Consider the following 21183-nt stretch of genomic DNA (forward strand, 5'->3'; position numbering starts at 1 on the left):
CCATGCAGGCTGAAGCAAGCAGGGAGATCTGGGAGCAAAGAACTCTGCATCCCAGGACGACTCCTGCTTCCTTACCTTTCACTCTGCATTTCAGATTTACTTCAATAAATGTATTAGTAATTATATTTGCAACGAAAGGCAGCTTTCCATTAGACACACATCCAGCTTTCCATTAGACACACATCCAGCTTAAGCATTCTTTGAAACCAAAATCATCAGTGATGGTCCCTCTGTGCACCAGGTTTATTTAATTTGGTTTCACGATTTTGCATTCGGCTCAACAACACCAACTGCATCCAAATACATGCCCACACACTACAGTTGTGAATCTAAAATAAACATGTCTCGTTCACTTCTGCATTTATCTCAGCAGAAAAGACCATTAGGGCACAAATTGATTCTATTAACATTACCATTTAATTAGCACTTGTATTAAAAATTATTCAAACTTGAATAGAATAGCAAACTAAACCAGACAGACTGGAGTGGCAAATCATTTGCAAACTAATTTGGATTTCAACGTGGCTTTAAACATTTTTTTTTCAGCTGGGTATGGCAAAACAAGCTTAAACTTAACCCTACTGCACAAACAGAAACAAAAAGCGTTGCAACAGGTCGTGATCTCACCTCCAGCTCTTGCTCCCTCTGTAGTGCAAATTGTTTGAACGACTTGACAATAAGGCCAGCATTGGAGCAATCATAGACGAAAATGGAAGGACTGCCCATCCAAGTCTGCAGGTCGTATATGGACAGAGGAATATACTGAGTATAGTTCTGAAAGAAGAAAGAAACACTGAAGTTACAAAGAGGCAGAGAGGCAACAACAGCACCTCCACTGGTAATAAAACACATATGATAAAATCCAATTCTGAAAGCACAAAACAAAATCTGGATTGAACTCTGGACATGTTAATCAAGATCAGTATCAACCAACATCTACTAATAAGAACTACAAATCCAACGTCAGTACAGAAAACACATCAGATTTCACTGTGCTATTGTTTGCAACACTGAACTCAAACTAAAATGCTGAAATGTTAGTGTGTATCAAAGCACTCCTTACGCTTCCAACCAGCATTTAACAGTCCTCGTTTCAGCTCAGATTTCTGTAGTGCTGATCAAAGATGTAAACCAGATGTCTTTAATTTAACATCAATCATCTCAAACTGAGAATCCCATCAATAAATCAGGACTGATAATTAAGACTACGCAGCCCATCAGCAGCCACCCCATCTTAATTTAATGAGACGCTTCAGGATTTTATTAGCTTCTGTGCAACTTTCAGAATTATCCAATATCATAATGCCCACAAAGCAAAGTCAAGTACCATCAGCTCTGCTTCTATAAACATGAACAATCTTCCTCCTTCTCTTCCTCTAATTGAAGCAACAGCTCCTTACAGAAACAGAGGGTGAAGGCTCAGGCTTTAAGTTAGCTACGAGGAGTCGAACCTCAACCTCAGGAGCAGAACTGAAAATACACACAGAGATTTCTGCTACCTGAGCCCACGAAGAGTCACTGCTGGACGTGGCTGCCTGCAGAACCCTTTCCATCCGCAGCCAGAGGGCAACCTGCTCATGTTGGTACCGCTCTGAGCTCTGCCCGAAACCAGCAGTAAAAGCTGCAGTGCTCCTATTAACATCAGCAGCATGATGGATGGGATCATAACTCTCATTTAAATTCAAGAGACTTAAAATAGCTGTAATAAAACTTCGACAAAAATCAAATTTTCAAGGACACGTCGGTGTATATGAAGACAGAAGTGATTCGAGACCATATGTTAGATAAGGTAGGTAATACCAAGTCAGCCCAAAATCCAGTTTTGCCTATACATAAAAAAGTTTTGATTGTTCTATTAAAATCAATAGGAAAAATTGTTTTGTTACAAATTTTTTAGGAAGTCAGGAGCTTGGCAAATTGTTACAGAATGGAATGACACACGAACAACTTACTCTCAGCACAGACCTGTCATAAGGACACCACATCACAGTAAGTTGCAGAAAGAAAACCTGCTCTGACATGTATTACTGATGAGATTTTAGGGACACACGTTGTTTTAACTTTAAATTTATAAAGCATGATGCTGCAGTTCAGGACAGCAGCTCTGACCAGCATTGTGCTACCGCAAACCAGCACAAATTTATGTTCCATGATTACTGTAGGGATCACACACAGCTTATCAAGCCTGCTAATAGTATGCAAGTGAGAGAAGTTGAAGGAGAAAAGAGTGTTAAATAATGGCCTCCTAGCATGGCTGCTCAGGGTGAGGTGCTGCTGGGGCTGTGGGCACCACAGAACTTTGTGAGTTGGGTTTCATAACAAAAATTTCCTGGGTTAACCAACATCTCCCAACAGCCTGTGGAAATGAACGACACGACAACTGAACAAGAGAGTGAATTGGCATCAATTTCATAATCCATATCTTTAAAAAAGCTCAAAAGCATTTCAAAGAACGTTCCTCTGGTTTTCAGAGGAGTTCCCCAGAAGTCTGTGATAAACTTGTTTGAACTCTGCAGTCTCTGTTTCTCTTTTTTTCTTAAAACCACACTGTGATTTTATCAGACAGCAGCAGTGAGCAAAACCACACGGACAACATGGATCCTTATTACTTCAGCAGTGCACACAATAAATGCATGAAAAGCAGATGACTGCATCTTGATGCTTTGTTTCAATGAAAAGTTCTATTTCCAATTCCTTCTCTACCAAAAAAAAAAGTCAATATTTGGTAACATGCTGCAAAAACTACCGAGTTTCACTGTCACTTGTCAACGTTTATAACGATTAAGGTTCTTCTCCAGCAGTCCATAAAGATACATAAAAGATCTCAGTTCTTTATAACTAGAGGAGCCCACATCACATCCCCCAGCTAGAACTGCAGGCAAACTGGCAAACACCCAGTAAGCTCTTAATAAAGCATTTGGCACAGCACACAACTTCATTGAGCAGTAATTTCCTCTTCTTCCATGTGTAACACATTCTGCTCAGCATTCTCACTGGCTTATTTATTACCCACTGGCTGTTAAGTAAGAAGAAGGTCACTCCTATTTGTTCTTAAACACCAAATTCGGCTTCAAAATAATCATTTAGGATGGTGGTCAGAATACTAATCGAGCCTCCAGGAGAGATGCACCAGAATGAAGTTATGCCCTTTTGCACTTTCTCCCCTGCCTTTCTCTCCTTGCTCTTTCAAGCTATTATTGAATGCTCATTCAATTACAAAAATAATACATGAGAAGTATGAGAAAAGAAGTTCAGTATGTTCCTGAAATAAAATAGGAGCGAATCTCTGCAAGCTGTGTCAGCTGGATGCACTCCCCCGCCACCAGCAGCACCTCGCACACTCCTAAGACTCCCTTCGAAATCAGTTACCTTTTTATAGAACACTGAACAGCTTTACTATCACATCTATATCACACCTGGTACCACCAGAAAGGTGCTGCACAGGATCTACATAGCTGTACAAATCATGGCTAAACAGGAATGGAAAGTCTTTACAAAAAATAAGAGGTACATAGAATATTGCAGAGGTTCCTCGGTACTCTCTGATCTGGAATGAGAGCTTAATTAAATGATTTACTGTTCTCCTGCAAATCATACTCATGCAATTCGGACAATGGTTATTCAGTTAGGTGAGCTTTCAGAGAATCACTAAGTTGGAAAAGATCTCCAAGTTCCCCAAGTCCAACCCCAACCCATCCCACCATGCCCACTGACCACATCCCTCGGTGCCACATCTGCATGGCTCTGAACACCCCCTGGGACAGTGACAGCCCCAACCCTCTGGGCAGCTGCACCACAGTGCCTGGCCACTCCTTCTGGGAATGAACTGCTCCTAATATCCAACCTGGATGCGAAGCTAACTTCATGCTGAGAACTCAACCTCAAGAACGTGGAGAAGGCAGACAGCTGTCGGCACAGAACCAAACACCTGTAGGCAAGTCACATCCTGAAAACTCATCAGTGTGACAGAACATCAGGAGCGTTTACATAGCCATGAGGGAGATTCAGCTGCCTTAGCCCTGCTTCTCACCTTGTTGAAGACCCAGATCTCCCCGTTCACCGTCGGCCTGGGCACTCCATGCCCATTGTAGTGGAACAGCACCCGCTCCTCCTTGGCATTGCGCCGCAGCGATGTGCACAGCTTCTTCACCTCATCCACCGTCGGATCCAGGCTCTGCTTGTACCTGGCCTGTGGACATACAGGGTCATTGTTCATAAATGTTAAAAAAAATACATATATATCTCATTAAGGTGCAGGCAACTACTTAAGACAGAAGCATTTCCATATTTTGGTACGCTGGAAAAAGATGACAAAATGTTTACTAGACTTATTTAAAAACCAAGTACCCCTCCACTTGGTGTATGGGAATACAAGCAGAACAACCCACACATGAACCTGATATTCCCACAGGGGCAAGAAAAGGTCAAAACTATCAAGAGCCCTCAGCTTGCTTTTGGAAGCACCTGGGCTCACTATCACAGCCTTGGGGATGGACTCCGTGTTATCAATCCTAGCCACCTAACTCAACAAGCTTGTGATTCATAGCACATTTTTATGTTTGGGGGAAAAAAATGTTAAAAGAACCCAATACTTCAAAACACTTTTGCTCGACTGAGTTCAAGATGTCTATGTAGTCAGCTAGTTTGTCGTACTCAAAAGTGCATTTTCTTGAAGCAAGGCCAAATAATAACAGCAAGTCTTCCAGATGTCCTTTGAAAGATAAAAGCCTGCATCTCTCTCTTCTTCAAGCTTCCAGAGAGACTGAGAATCCAGAATCACAATGGCTTAAAAAGTACTGATATACTGAAATAAAGAACCACCAAATCTAAGAGTAGGACAATTGTACACACATCTACAAAATCTGCTGTTGAAAGCCTGCTTATAAGTCAAGGTCTCAGAAGTTAATGCTTTTTAACCTTCCTTCTATAGCATGCAAGGATAAGAAAGTCTTAAAATATCATAGTAAAAAGCACGAAGCACTTTATTTAATATAAAAATGTTTTGCTTATCTGTGCAGCTTGAAAAACAGGTATCATGCTGCTCAATTAATATGCAGTACCTCAAGCCAGTAGGCAGGGTGGGTAGAATGAATGGTATCATTTGCATGATTACAGCCATGAAGCAAAGCAAGCAAGTGGAAAAAAAAAATATTAAGAAAGAGCCGGTGATCCGACACACTCATCCTTCCTGGGGACTTCCACACTAAGGAAAGGTAAGAGGCTGTATTAATCTCAGCACAGTCGCCCCATCACGTCTTTCTCTCCTCTTTCAGCGTTGTTATCAAGGCGCTGATGTGCAAAAACGTGCGCCTTAAATCACGTTCTGCCTGCTGGTACCTTCACCAGGCACTACAACCAGAGTGGTTGGTAATTTTTCAGCTCCCCTTTTTGAAGGAGAACAAGCTCATCGGAACACTCCTCACGCCCTGCTAGCATAAATATTAAATACAGCTCGCAATTAATGGAGGTGAATTCATCCCCTAAAACTAAAGGCTGTAGATCTAAAGACCCCAACTGTAAACACATAATTTACACACTGAGAAACACAGGGCGGAGGAGAATGAAAAGGAGAGGAGGGAGCCTGTAAATAAGCAGACAATTGCCTACCTGTCAGCTCAGGACTCCCCAGCATCAGTTTATTACACATCATTCAGGTGCACGATACAACCAATGGATATCCGAGTAACGAAGCAGACCAGATGATCCCCCTTTTTATTTTTATTTTTTAAAACTTTTCAAGACCTTTCTCAGTGGTATGGAATGAATACCAGGAGAGTAAGTGCTATAATTACAAGTCCAGAATTTGTCGATCTGATGGGCTGGGGATGCCAGCTGTGGGGTGGAGGAGCAGCTATTTCATTTCATGCCCTCTGGGACAGTGGCATTCCCAATAACTGCTGAAATCAACCTAAGGTTGAATACAAACCAACAAATGTTGGCCTGTGCCATCACACGCTTTGCCTACTTGGTGCTGTGTTAAAATAACACAGCTATGCCCATCCCCACACATGCTGAGCTCTGCTGCCAGGAGTCCTGCTCTCTCCTTCAAGAAGGAAAGCTTTCAAACTCTAAACGGGAATCATAGAATCACCAAGGTTGGAAAAGACCTCAAAGCTCATCCAGTCCAACCGTTCACCTATTCCCAATAGCTCCCACTAAACCACGTCCCTCAACACAACATCCAGCCTTTCCTTGAACACCCCCAGGCTCGGTGACTCTACCACCTCCCTGGGCATCCATTGCAGTGCCTGACCACCCTTTCTGAAAAGTAATACTTCCTGATGTCCAGCCTGAATCTCCCCTGCCGTAGCTTGAAGCCATTCCCTCTGGTCCCATCACTAATGACACGAGAGAGAAGAGGCCGACCCCCAGCTCACTACAACCTCCCTTCAGGAAGTTATAGAGAGAAGAGGGATGGTGGGAGAACAGAGACCAAAAGAAGCCCTGGCGAGCTCCCATTTGCAACCACAGTCATCCGTAACACAAAAGGCAGAAGTGCTTTTTCCTTACAACACAGAGATAGATACAGATAGCTGCAGATATTATGACAAAACAGACTAAATAGCAAACTTGAAGGAGAAACTACAGTTTGCATGCAAAAGACAAAGAAAAAATCCTATTTTTTCTTGCAATGCTTTTAATCTTTTGTTCAGCAGAGGCTTAATAAGTACTTGCAGATTAAGGACAGCAGGACTCTTTCCTATGGGAAATGAAAGACTGTCTTTAGCACGATGCACATTCATATAACACTGCTAAGCAAGGACAACATGTTACTGCTCAGCACTTCTAATTGAAAGATGTCACTATCATTAATTAATGAGTTTGGGATAGTAAAAACTTAAGAATGTCTTATAAAGCCATCCATATCAATGAATAAATAATAGCTGACTCTAGATCATTAAAATACACAGAACTCCCTACAGTAAAGTCAAACAATTTCCTTTTGGATCTCCCGGTCTAAGGGAGGTTCCTGCAGCTCTCCCACCCAGAGCCGAGGAGCAGGGCAGCACATCCCACCCCCCAGTCAGCTCCGTGCATTTGTTTTAACTGCAACATTACAGACATGAGTGATGAAAGTGAGTTGTCTCATCACCCCTCCCCACCACTGCCCCATCGCTTTCAGGGGATAAATAAAACAACGCTGCATTCCCTGATCAGCAGGGGATAACAGGAACCCCCCTGGAATGAGTCTGACTGGAGAGGGAAAACCAATTCACCAACTTCTATCCCACTGGGAAACGTCAGCAGTTATTGGCTGCACGAAGTTATTCCCACGGTTTTATGGATTTTGTGCCTAAATGAATGGCTGTGCCTCAGAACCACTGCCTAACGATAGGTTTTCCTTTTATTTCGAATGGGATGAAAACAAATCAGATGACCTGTGGTAAAGGCTTCGTGTGGCAGCTGCCCCCCAAGCCTCAGCAAGCGCTGCGCTTCCCACGTTGCAACAAACATTTTGTCCCAACATGGACCGGATCCTTCCTTACACTAATTGTAATCATCTTTCCCACTTCACTTCTCAGAGCAGCTGTACTGCTCAAGGTGAACCTCTGCAGAAGGGGACGCAGTGGGATGCTGCGCTGCTGCTGCACTGTGACTTGGATCCAACCTGAACCCCAGTTTCCAAATGCAGAAGATGCATTAAACCTCAGACTGCCGCACGTGCAGACAGCCTACTTAGCATGATTTAATTAAGAGGAATCAAAGCAATCTAATTATTGCAAGAGAATGTTTTTGGAACAATGCCCAACTTGGAGAAACTGAACTATGAAAGGCTTTCCAAGGAAATAAGTTACCAAGGAACAAAAGCAATGGAGCCAACAGCTGGAGGGAGGAAAGCCATTCCCTCTCATCCTGTCGCTGTTAGCTGGGAGCAGAGGCTGACCCCCACCTCGCTACAACCCCCTGCCAGGGAACTGCAGGGAGCAGGGAGCTCTTTCCTGAGCCTCCTCTTCTCCACACTGAGCCATTCCAGCTCCCTCAGCCGCTCACCATAAGACCTTCTCTGGGCACACTCCAGCATCTCAAAGTCCATCTTGTAATGAGGGATCCAAACAGAAGAGGGGATAAAGCAGCAGGTCCTGAAGTGACAAGGCAACTGCTGCAGCACTGCCGAGCCCAGTTCCAACCTCCTGCCCCTGTGGGCTGAGCCCCAGCATGCACACAGAGGAACGGCCCTGCAGGATGGACCCAGCAGCAGCTTTGGGCAGAGGACAGATCAGCAAGCAGCTCCAGCCCAGAGACTGAAAAAGCACCTGAGATGGCTGAAGGCCTGCTAATGACAAACACCACAAACAGCGGATTTGCTTTTCTGTAAAGTGATAAAAGTAGAATTGAATTAATCCAGATTGCACGCTTTATAGGGCAGCTGTCAGCTTGACGCAACGCGTCCTCCGAGCGGCTGGAACAAACTCTGGCTTAGCCATAAAGCAGGTTGGTGTCAGTCAGGCAGCTCACAGCCACATCATTCCATGGCTGTTATGCCACACAGCAAGGCAGCACCATTGACGTTTTTTAAAAACATTCATTTTTTAGCACACGGGAAGCATTGAAAACAATGAAAAAAGATCAGCACTGGTCTTCCCCAAAACGTAACTCCTTCAAAGACTGGTGGTAAAATTTTTTGTGTTTGGTTTAGTATAATTAAAAAGACATTTTGAATAACATGGCCATTTAGAAAATGAAAAGTGTCAGCAGCAAGAACGTGCCTGTTTACATGGCAGTGAATTAAGGTGAAAACATCAGAGATTACTCAGACCCACAGCACCACTACATCTCCAGGCCTGTGCTTCTGGGCTGATTTTTGTGCTTGCATGAAAGCTCTGCCAACCCACATCTCCATTACAAAAGCAAAGTCCAGAGACAAGGGTTTTGGTTTTTTGTTTTTTTTTTTTTTTTAAACTATTTAAGGCCTATTCATCATGAAAACAATCTCAACATATGTGCACCATGCCAGCTAATGAATCCAAAGCATCTTCACCTGTGCCCCAATGTTTCTCTTCTATATTTCTATTAGAGAACAAGCAAGGAGCAGCAGTGCATGCACACTTGCTGTGTTTAGGCACAGTTATCAGTGTTGAATACAAGGATATACAAGAAAGTGAAAAAACAAACCCTTTGTGCCATGTCAAGTGCTGGCAGTTCTGTAAGCCTTAAGATACAAAGAGAGTTTGTAAAGGCTGATTATACCATATACACATATACAGTACAATTAGGAGTGCCTGAAAAACTGTTAATATAACAAGTGGTAAATAAAAGCTCCTGATAAATACTGTCCTGTAACAGTGGAATCATTGGCCAGTATATTAAAGTCTGATCCAGAATGACGGTGTAAGAAAAAGCAATTGTAAGCTTTCAGCATCGCTTTAGACATCAGCTTTAGGGTGTGAATACTGCAGTGTGGTAACCAGCACATCCACAACGCAGGACAACAAAATGGCTCAAGAGAACCCCCCCCAAAAAAGGCAAGGTGAGCCCAAACCTGCAATAGCACGGGGCTTTCACAGCGATGTGTTGGGATCATTTTGTTACCGTCAGCCTTTCTAAAGGCTCATTAAAAGATTTGCATGAAAAAGTGTTCATAAGGACAGCATACCTTTTCAGCAGATAAGCCTGAAGAAAAACCACTCTCTGTGCCACCGACAGAAATAGAGCTAATAACTGCTATGTATATCCACGTCACGTGTGCTCCGCGTGCCCGCGGCGCGGACCTGCCGGCCAGGTGGCAGCTCCAGCTCAATGCTGGGCACAGCACAGCATCTGCAGAGAAGTCCCTGTACAAAGACTTGCTTAAGAGCAGTCAGGAGGGTGAGAAGCACTTCTCGTCTCCAGGAGCGAGGTGTCTGAGGCACTGCAAGGGATGTTTGGCACCACGCAGCACCAACACCGCATCCCAACACACTGAGCTCATCCCCACCGCCCCCAAGGAACTCAACCCCAAGCCCCCTTCCCCAAGGGGCTTCTTCCCCAAATTCTCTCCAAGCACACTACCAAGCAGCTCGTGCTCCTAACAACTTGTGCTACTAGTTGTTTTCCATTCATTAATTTCCTTAAAATTAACTTCATTACTGTGGGGCTCTGTGATCTCTTAATTTCGATGCTCGTTCTTCTCCCCGACAGCACATTGGCCTCCTTCCAGGCCTTCTGATGTTGGAGCTGCTTTGGTGAGAAGCGACATCCTTCATTCCTAGAGAAAGTACTTTGCTCTTTGGTTACTTCAAAACTGTGATTAATATCCCAGTCCTGTGATTTACAGCCATTTAATTTTAATACTTACTAAAACACATTTTTCCTTATATCAAAGAAAGATTCAGGATCCTGAAATTACACGGGCTTTGAAAACACATCAAAAAGTAGACAAGCTGTGAAGTGTACAAAAATACTCTTATTTTTGCACCAACAAAACAAACAAACTACATGGAAAATAATTCCTTCATGAGAAGCAGAACCAAGGGGAGCACTGCCCCGACTCTGCTGCTCTTTCTGGATTTCAGCAGCAAAACCTGAGCAAGGCACAAATCCCATAGGGCTGCCCCCAGCCTGCCCTGAGCCCAGGAAGGCTGCAGCTACAACAAGCCTGCTTCAAACTGTTTGGTAAACTGTCCAGGCCATCAAAAATGTCTGATTACCAGATACAGACAGCTTGAAAAAATATTAACTGCAATGAAGAAATACTTCTACTTATGGATGCTTCAGTTTACGATCTAAACCAAGCACAAGAAAGGCTCCTGGAAGGCGTAGGCAAGTCCTCTGTAGGCATCCGGCTGCGTTTCAAAAACACATCTCATCTCCTACATGATAATATATTCACAGCAGCCAAGACTTAAACAGCTTAATTTGCTGGATGTCCAGGACAAAATGCATTACTAGAGCTAAGCTGGGAGGGTGGAACATTTATTCACCTGACTGTAGTCAGCAGCGCAGTGACTCTACCTTTCCTCTGCAGAGTCTTTGACCTTGCTTTTAAGTCCAATGTGAAATGAATTCTAAAGTACCTAATCCTCACTGTGTGGATTCAGTATTCAGCAGTACTTCCCAAAAAATACCTTTGAGCCGTCTGTTAAGAAGAACCAATGTTGACAGGGAAGACAAAAACCAGGAGTGCTAACCTCAAACATCTGCTGCTGCAGATTCGGGAGACAGGTATGTTCCTCAGCAACCACAAGATGCTGTGTGCTACAGGGCTGTAGGACGTACCCAAATTTCACCCATCAGCCCATACTGCACTGGAAGGAGACCTCCTTCCCTATTCAAAATAAACATTCCGAGGTGGCTGCGTACAGAATTGTGCATTTACAAACAAGAGAATGGGTAAAAGAACTTCACTGCTCCTCAGTACCAGATCCCTTTCCTCAGCCTGACGGTAGTTTGATGGCTCTGACAGGTCACATCACAAAATGCGCTAACAGGATTTTAAGTACAGACCAGGACACATCTTTAAAACCGACTTAGTCAACAGCTCCTCAGCAACAGTGTCATTTTAGTACTATTCCTTCTTTATAACATCTATTTTAAGAGCTCTTTAAAGTTTCAGGCTCTGCGTCTTCTCGTTAAACACAGAGAGCCTGGTGGGACCCAGCTGCAGGACCACAGCGCGATGTGGAAGTGAAGCCTCAGACTGCTGGCTCTGTATCTGGCCCACGTCCTCAGCAGGACATACTGCTTAACCTAGAGTGATACTGGGATAGGAGGTGATATCAATGCTAAATAATTACCTACATATTTCAGGCCTTCCTCTCATAAAAAAAACACAATTGCTTCACAAAGTGACATTCAGATTAAGGAAAGTCTAAATGGATCGGGAGAGGGGAAAAAAAAAAAAGCAAATGTTCAGAGCTTACGCTTTTAAATTAGTAAGAGTGAAACTATAGTATTTCAGGCTTCTCTCTCTCATTCTGCCTTAGAGATGTGAGCAGAAAGACAAATGCAAGGCGCTTTCTCGTAACACCAGTTTGCACAGAGCTCTGCTGTCTGTGCAGGACACAGCTTGCACTGCCCAGAAAAGTGCCATTCACGTGCCCAAGTCTGCAGAGATGAATCCTTGTCCAGTGGCGCTGCATGGGGAAGGAGCACTGGGCAGTGCCATGGCCCTGCAGGTTGCTCCTCCCCACCAAACACAAAGACAAGGTATTTTTAAATAGGTCACACGGAGGCTGGGCGGTAATTACAGAAAAACATTAATCAGATTTGAGCAGGCAGAGCTGCTTATCTCTGTCAAGAAGCCTTTCTAATATCAGGTCTTTCTTTGCATCTTGCGACAAACAGACAGTAAGAGCACAGTGGTCGTATGGAAGCACTCTAGAACACAAAAATCTTGCTTCTCTGCCAATTCTGGCCTCATTTTGGTGAGGAAATACAAAACAAAACAGAGGAGGCATAGAGCATCAGGATGGATCTTACTGTCAGAAGACCGCGGAAAGCAGAACAAGAAAAAGCAGTCACTGAGCTCTTGTGTTCAAATAAAGGATCTCAAAACTAAGAGAAGCTCAGGTGCTGGGTGGTACAATAAAGGAAAAGCAGGTCAGAGGCAGTTCTCCCTCACAGAGCACACCTGAGGCAGGGATCAGCATCCAACAGCTGCCTGAGCAGTTTAATGACTAAAATCTGCTTCTTTCAGACTGCTCTTCCAACTTAAGCTGTCACATCAGTGCATCGTTCTGATAATAAAATGCAGGAAGTTTGTTTGCTTGCAAGTTAAAAGCCCTTTTCATTACGATCCAAACTTACCTTTCAAGACTTAGAGCACAGGGGAAGCCACTGCCCAACTCCTCCCTCCAAGGTCACTGCTGCCTGCAGTGCTTGCAGCTTTCAGCAAGACCCAGAGGATTTTCCCACTTAACTTGATTTTGCAAGTTTCTTGACTTAGCTCCAGAATGCCAGATCACTGCTGATCCGCACTGCGTTAACAGTTCAGAGCCCACAACAGCTTAATGCAACCGCTTTGTCTTCACAACTTTCAGAACAAGCACCCTCAGCCTGCCATACCTGTAATACCTGTTGTTTCCACCTTGGGCCTCTTTCTTTCCCCCCCCCAAGAACAGTTCATTGGAAGGAGCCTTCGAAGACCACCCAGCCCAACTCTCTGACCTCTCCAGCATCTTTGCTTACCAGGATGTGCCCCAGTTTTCTCCACATTCACAAGACATAGGAAGGTGCCATTCTCTAATCGATTAAGCTCCCAATTTCTTTTTTTTTCTAGCTGAACTGCTTGTTCTTCTCTGATACTTTACAAAAACAGCACAGGGCTGACATCAAACTCGCTGTGATAGCACAACAGTTTCTCAGACGGAATAAGAACAGGAATAATTGCTTTTGGCACTTATACTTGTTGACCCCTCTTGTCGGAGGAACTTTTTTTTCTCCCAGAAGGAAAAAAAAAAACAACCAGTTTGTGCTGAAGACAGTTGATCTCTAACAAGACAGCAAAGGATTGAAACAGCAAAGTTTTACAGAGCCTGAAATAGCTGCCAAATGCAAGAGGCTGTTGGGAAACAAGAACAGCAAACGTAGTCCTCATAGGAAAACTGAATTTTGTTAAACAAGGTCACAGCGTTGTTGGGTTTTTCCCTTTCTTTCCTCTAAAAACACATTTCTACATCTCCAGGGGAAGGAGACCAAGAACACTTTTTTTTTTTCCACTTTTCCATTTGCAACTCTGTAATATTTCTTGCGCAGAAGCAATTAGTATTTGTTGCTGTTTTAAAAGAAGAATCCGACAGAAATAAAGGAAAAGGATGACTCACAGAGAGACCAATAATTAGGTCATGTGTCCAATTAGTTTTCATGCTTAACTAGTTACTCTTTAGGAAATGCTCAACCTTTGATGTGCAGCAGGCAACTTAGCAATTAATTAGGCAGAAGGAAGCAATGCAAGGAATGAAGCCTCAGAAACCGTATCAAAGCCCACAGATATCTAATGAGGGAAACAACAGCATCAACAACAGAAAGCACACACAAGAAGGTTGAGGCTTAAAATGATCATCTTCTCTCTTGGCTGCACTTCCTTTGAAATTAAGACAAACCTGTTGGGAAGCAGAATAGAAGGGAGAAGGAAGAAGCTTTGTTTGATCAGGAAAGAGTCACTGCTCCCTTGAAGACGTGCCACCAAAAAAAAAGTAATTTCCTCTGCATTGTATGAGATATTTCCTTTGAGACTATCACTCATTGGAGGATGCAAGCTGCAAGATGCAACACATACCATGTGATATTAGATTGAGGGGAAAAAAAAAAAAGGAGAAAAAATTTATTTGAAAACCTGCATAATTGAGCACAACTGGCCATAAATATTGCCAAGAGTCTCAAACCAACACAAAGAACATGGAGAAAAAAAGAGATATCTATCCACAGCTCTTATAGCCACAGCTTAACTAACATTTCTATTACTGCTACACTAAAAAGGGAAAGGTTTGCCTACTGGTGATGAGTAACGACTGCCTCAGTTCCCTTAGGCCAGTCTTCTACCACTCCAACACAGGATTGCTGCAGAAATTCCTCCTCTATCACATCACCTCTTTGAACTGAGTGAGGAAAGGGCACAACAACATAAATTAAACGGGATGGAAACACTAAAACGCTCCTAGATCTGCCACACTAAGCAGTTCAGATACCTTGCTGTCTGCCCAATAAGTGACTCTAATACAAGCAGCACAATGTCGATAAGAGAACTGCATAAGGAACAGAAGGAAATCTGCTGTGTGACAGTGCCCATACCAGTCATTTACGCTGCCCCAGGGACGAGGGATGCTATGGATGCAGGAATTCTCAAATATCAACACCTGCTTTTCAGCCACCCTGCTCCCACCCCTCTAAAAATGATTCCTAGAAGCATTTCTAATCTTGCCTTCCTGATCTCTCTTAGTCCTTCCCCTACGAGGGATTTTCTTCTCCTTTTCACTCCAGTGAGTTCCATTTAGGTGGAGGTATAAGGAAACACTAACAAGAATACCTTTAGACAATTAAAATCCAGCATTAGTGAAGATGAGCATCTTTGCAAAAAAGAGGAAATGGAAAGAAGAAAAATAGAGACAAGAATGTAGCACCTGAATCAGAAAAATCAATACTGCAATTGACAGACTCTTCCTTTGTTTTATTTAGGCAGGTGGTTGGAAGAACAAAAGAATTATTTGGGATGCAGTGTTTCAAGCTCTTTGGCTTTGCTGGTGCTGCTTGTCACCAGGGGAAGTAGAGAAGTCCCAGAGCTGCTGGCCTGAAAGGACAGGAAGGTGAGTGGGGAACAGATGCTGCACAGACAACAAACAACAGATCTCACTGTGTTACACCTCTGAGAGGTACAAACCTGTCACACTCCATTAAGTGACTTATCAGAGGAAGTAGAAATCCCAAATTCCACAGCACACTTGACCTTCAGCTTGAAATAGAGGTTCCCACACAAAAGCAAAGTCCCAGCACAACCAGTCAGCTGGATCTCAGAGCAGCTCAGGGGGCTCCATGCCCCAGATCTCGCAGGGCCCAGCACCAAAGCCTGGCTCCACAGAGCCTTCCTCCAAAGCACAGCTCCTCTAAGCTGCTGTAGTGCCATTAAAAGGAAATGAAGCCTTAGCAAAGCACACCTATGGGAGTCACAACCATCCGCTCCTCGGCTGTCTCACCACCAGCTGAGCAAAGACCCCCACGTGGCAAAAGCCCTCAGGAAAAGAAAGGTTTCACAAAAAATGTAAAATGCTGATTTTAAACGAGGCAAGCCCTGTGCCTCCGGTGTTAATGCACAAGTAATGGAGGAAGGTAAGCATCTCTGAGATAGCTTTCTTTCAGGAAACTCACAAACTGTTTTTCGTTTGTTTGTTTTTTAACCTGCCAATGGTAGAACTGGGAAAGTTTCTATCAGACGCAAAAAGCACCTGGTATAGGAGGGCGATTGGAATTCATTTGGACTAGCAGAAATCACAAGAGTGTCAAATTATAGGCTGTGATGAGAGAAAGGTAAAATTTTCCAGGCAGTTTTGAAATAAAGAAAGCGGTCAGAAGCCATAGCTGACAAAAAAAAAAAAAAAGCTGTAATTTCATGCAAATTTAATGAGCATATTCTCCAGACTACTTTATACCAGATCCTGAATTATGCGAACTGTGCATCATTCAACCTACAATTCTGCCTTGGGCTACACAGCCCTGTTCTCATATGAAGGCGAATACACAGGAATGGAAACCAAGGAAACTCACTTCTGTGGAAGGCCAGAAGCCAAGAGATGAGATGTCCATTACAGGGGGGAGAGGGGGGGGAAACAACATCTGGCATCTAAGAAAGAAGCCAGAAATCACAGGTCAACCTCATATTTGACAAGGGGCAATTGGTGCTTTCATACAGAAGTACTGCATCCCAGCTCTGAGAGCTGCAGCCCAGGGAACACAGAAAAGCACACTCCAACCACTGCTCAGGTGCTGTGCAGGGCAGCACCAGGGCTGAACTGCACCCTCCTCCTCTGTCCTCTGCACAGTATCACAGCAGAGAACTTCAGTTCTGCAAGTGCTGATAAATGGATGTGGACTGGGACTTATGCAACAGTCGCTTCTGCTCGTGAAGATCCACGCTAGCTGCTCACCTCCACAAAGCGTCTCACTGCAGCAGCACTCCCAATTCAGTTTGTTTTTCCTATTTGCAAACAAACACTGTTGACTTTTAACTAAGGAAAGTTCCTTCCTTTACAATGGTGTAACTTGCAATGTTGCCAAAATTAAAGCTGTAAACAAACAACGTGGAAAACACTCATTTCTCACTGCCAGTACTAGCAAACTGTTCCTGCGAGCCATTCGCTGCTATGCTGCACCTGACACAGGCAGCATTCTGCAAAGGGTAACAGAAGAAAACCAGAAGCAGAGAAGTACCATCCCAGTATGATCAATTTCTTATCTAAACACTGAGCACATAAATCTCCAAAAGAAACTCCACCAGTACTTTATTGCAGGCAATTAAAGTGACACAACGCATTATCCCAGCTAAGGGCTCTCCTTTATCACCGTGCTCTCCTGATGCTGCAGGCCCAAATCTGTAACGGAGGTCCCACAACCGGTGCCCTGGTTCTGCCCAGCTCCTCCACCTTCCCCAGCCCAGCAAGCTGCAGATTCCCTCAAACACAGCCATCACAAGGACAATTTCCCAGACCCGCACTATGGGGTCCCAGCTCTTCACTTTCTCTGCCTTTTCCTCCTTTCATTCTCAGCTGCTTAAGCAGCCCCATTTATCCCCTGTAATTGAGCCTGCTTTCCAGATTACCCTCACGTTTAACCCCTTCAGCGCCCCGCAGAACTCAAAACCCCTGGCAGGTGGTAATACAGGAGAAGGGCTGTCTATTTTTCTTCCCACTCATTCACTGGAACCTGAATTATCACCACACTGAACTGCGAGAGCTCTAACTTGTTCAGAAGAATTCTGTGAAGATGAATTCTTCGCCGTGTGTCTGCACCTTTGTCATCTGCTCCGTCCTTCCCCCGTTCAAATTTTCATTTGAGAATAGCAGTGAGGTGACTGAACATTGTTTAACTGCAGTATTTTGCAGATAAAAGAATGTCTGAAGTGTTTTCTTCACTCCTGCAGCACACAAATTTATGTAGCTACACAACAATAAAGCAAAGCCTTAAATTTAATCAGCAGAAATACTTCAAGCCATGGCAAGCTGATAAATTATTTAGAAAGGGGCTTGATAAGACCTGAAGGGAAATATGCATCAGCTGTGCAGCCCGGGAGCTCCCAGAAACAAAGACTTTTCATCCTTGTCCCTGTTGAGGCTTTTCCACCTAAACTATCTGCACGTGACAAATACGGGCGTTTACTCAAACTACATCTTGCAGTCACAAGCAGACAAGGGCTGCACTGGTAGCAATGTTAGAGGACTTCTCACACAACATCTATTATAGGAACAGTCCTGGAAGGACTGACACGATCCATTTACCAGCAGTTAGCACTATTTGTGCATCCACAGTAAGATATCAATGACACTTCTTGGCTTAAGGACCCACAGTAACAAACCAGTAACACACCTAGTTTGCCCAGAATCCTCTTCTTCCCATCAATTCTTCTGCCATTCCAAAACACTGAGAAATAGACAAAACTAGCTGCATTAGTATTTATATGAAAGGTCTAGGAAATTCAATAATGTTCCTATTGTTTTATTGCAGATGGCACATCAACTTCTCTTTATTACTGCAGAAAAATCAAGAGCCCTGTAGAGTGCAATAAAACGCTACGTGTTTGGGTTTGCAATGTTTCAAAGGGCTGTGATTTACTCTTATGAAGCAGGCACCTCACACACAAACATCCAAGCGGGGTAATTGCCTCGTGTTTTGTGCAAACTCTACGAGGCAGCGTGAGCTCAGCCCACACCGAGCGCCTGCTGCTTCCAGGAGCCTGGCCCTCCTTCCTCACTAATATGGACTGTGGTGCCGAGGAGCAGAGCGAGCTCTGGCGTCACCTTTGCATCGAGATGTTTTACTCTTCCTATTTGGTTTCAGACGCTGTTTGTGTTCGCTGCCAAATCTCTGGGCTGGCAGAGAGATGGAAAAAAAAGAAAATAAATCGCCGATGCGCCAAAAGGAAAAATGCAACAGGAAATTCTCCTGCTTTAAGCATACACCACATATGCTTCAAGAGTAACCCTTCTTACATAAACACACACCACGCTCCAGAAAAAAAGCAAACCCTCTGAACATCCACATTTGAAGCCTTCTGTAGCAGATGACCCAAAGATTTGGTAATGTAAGCATTTCACTGCTTAATACAGCAGGTCTCCTTCAGGTAACGAGCTGCTAACGAAAGATAAACCAGTTCTACTTGGGCACCTCTGAATAAGGGGGCAGAGAAGTATCCAACACAGGTAAGAGGTAAAGAGCCCATACTACACTTATTTGTGTTCAGACAGCTCAGAATACATTATTATTTCATTAAGTTTGAGTTAAAAAGCAGAAGAGGGACTCAATGCATCCAATGAAGAACCATCAAGCATTTGTTCAAAACCACACAGCCCAACCACCCTTTTTGGTACACATTCCCAGTGGCTAGCAAAGAAAAAAACTATACACTACTGCAAAGCCATAGCCATCTGTCTCTTATCCACAACAACTGGTCCTTTATGAAGGAATGAAAATGTGGGGAAAGAAAACAAGAAGAGATCCAACAGTGTCCCCTTAAAAGATCCATACCTCCTTAAAATGAAGATCTTAGAATTAGTGCTGCTCCATAAGGGAAAAGGCAAATCTACAGGCAAGCTCATTCAATGGAGTTATTATTTCTGTTTGGGTTACATGTTATTTGTTTATCATCATAAGTTTATGCCTTGGTAGTCAATAGTTGAGGTACTCTGAAGAGGAATATTCTGATCCAAACTGCCTACAGCATACAGATAAGGACACAAACATACTGGGGAACATTAATTGCGAACACGATGCTACAGCTTGATTCCTGTGTCCATTGGAAGCATGCTGCAGACGTGACATTTCCTTCTGGAGACCTTTGTGTAGTTTATTTACAGGGACACACAAAACCATGCACCCAGAAGCAATGCACTTCCCCCAAAAGCAAGATGGAGCTGTTACAAACAGGAAACAAACAGCCAGCACTGCCACCTTTAACTTCTTATTTACATTACTATTTCAAAAACTTAAACTCACATTCTACAAAAGCTTATATACACACCATACTAATTCTATATACTTTGAATTAAGACATTAACAAAGCTTTGAAGTCATCAAAACCAAAAGCTTCCCTCCACTACTAACTGCACCACATTGACTTTCTCCAATCAAGTTCAGAACAGTGCTGATGAGCTCTGGGACACACACTTCTGTAGCAGCTGAGGGCAAACGCATTTTTATTACAGAGAAAACCACAAACTCAGAATGAAAGATCAGAGAACATCTCAAAAATCAAGAACATAAATTAAGAATTCAGCTGTAGAACACAGTACTTAAGACAAATATCCCAGACATGATTGAATTAAGCACCAGCCTGAAGAGACACCAGCTAGAGAACAGGATAGCTTGACAGCCTATAAGAATTTATTCACACGGATGGATGATGGCAGCAACCACTGCTGCCAGACACCGTGCCCCAGAACAGCTATGCAATTGGATTCCATAGAGCTGAGCACCAGCCCTGGAGGAGCACCACGCCTGCAGCTCACAGGGGAAGCCCCAGCAATACTTACTCTTGGCTGCCAGTTCTCATACTGCTTCTGCAAATTCGCACCAATGGTTTCCAGAGCTTTCTGAGGACCCATTGACAGAGGATCTAGGAAATAAAATGCAAATGAATCTTTTTGACCGCAGCTGAAAAATCACTCAGGACAAAATCATTTACACTTCTATACGCATTGAAGCCTTCGGTTATATTTTGTAAAATTCAGACCTGTAACCTGGGAGACCCAAATGATTCCCAAATTCTTCACTCAAATACAAATTAAAAACCACTAGAGCCTGTCAAACGTGGAAGAAGGTCTCACAAAGGTAATCAATAGCACTGTTTCAAAAGAGAAGCGAGGCTTAACACTTGTTGCTGTTAATATTGACAGGAAGTTTCTGTAGTAAATAATGACCACAATTGAAACAGCTTACATGAAGATCACAAATGGTGCGTAACGTCTAAAGTAGGAAGCAATGGTAGTAAATGAAATGGTAGTAAATGAAGCAGGACTTTGCATTTATCAAGAAGAAAATCATCAAATATTTAATCATTTTAAGAAGTTAATTTCATCACCAGATAATTACTACAATCCATAGCGAGTAAAATATCAGCTTATGTGCTTCATTCAAAAATCATGGCCATATAATTGACACTTAACAAGTTTCCAAAAATCTAGAAGCTAATACTTTGCAATTTAATACAAATTATTTTAAAAGCAATTAACTGAATCAATGACATTTTTAATATCATCTTTATGAATATTCTATCTCACACCATTAAAAGCAAAACACAACCAGGTATGATGAAAGCAGAATTTCTGTCATGCATTAAACCCAGGATTTTATTGGAAATGCAGCATCCTCCTGCAGAAGGATTTGAGGTAACGAATCATCTGCATTTTGCCAGACAGAAAACAAACACAAGCAGTCAGTTTTCTGCTCAGGCTTCAAGATGCACACTTCTATCAGCTTAGCTGCAGCTGCTGCTCCAGAAGCACCACCAGAACAGAACAAACACTTCAATCCTCTCTGCAGACCTTGCAGTTTCAGCACTCG

The 21183-nt window shown here is 43.3% G+C and overlaps 1 protein-coding gene across 2 annotated transcripts in view; it reads right to left on the reverse strand.

Annotated features, from left to right (window-relative positions):
* The window catches only part of RPTOR (regulatory associated protein of MTOR complex 1), a gene marked incomplete at both ends in the record, with an annotated part of 117392 nt that overhangs the window by 86012 nt on the left and 10197 nt on the right, over positions 1 to 21183 (reverse strand). For both annotated transcript variants that reach the window (XM_079544125.1, XM_079544124.1), the window contains 3 exons: positions 628 to 774; positions 4031 to 4189; positions 20154 to 20236. In XM_079544125.1, the coding sequence (XP_079400251.1) occupies positions 628 to 774; positions 4031 to 4189; positions 20154 to 20236 (389 nt within the window). The remainder of the gene's footprint in view (positions 1 to 627; positions 775 to 4030; positions 4190 to 20153; positions 20237 to 21183) is intronic.

The sequence above is a fragment of the Tetrao urogallus genome (assembly GCF_951394365.1).
Source record: "Tetrao urogallus genome assembly, chromosome: 18".
NCBI lineage: Eukaryota > Metazoa > Chordata > Aves > Galliformes > Phasianidae > Tetrao > Tetrao urogallus.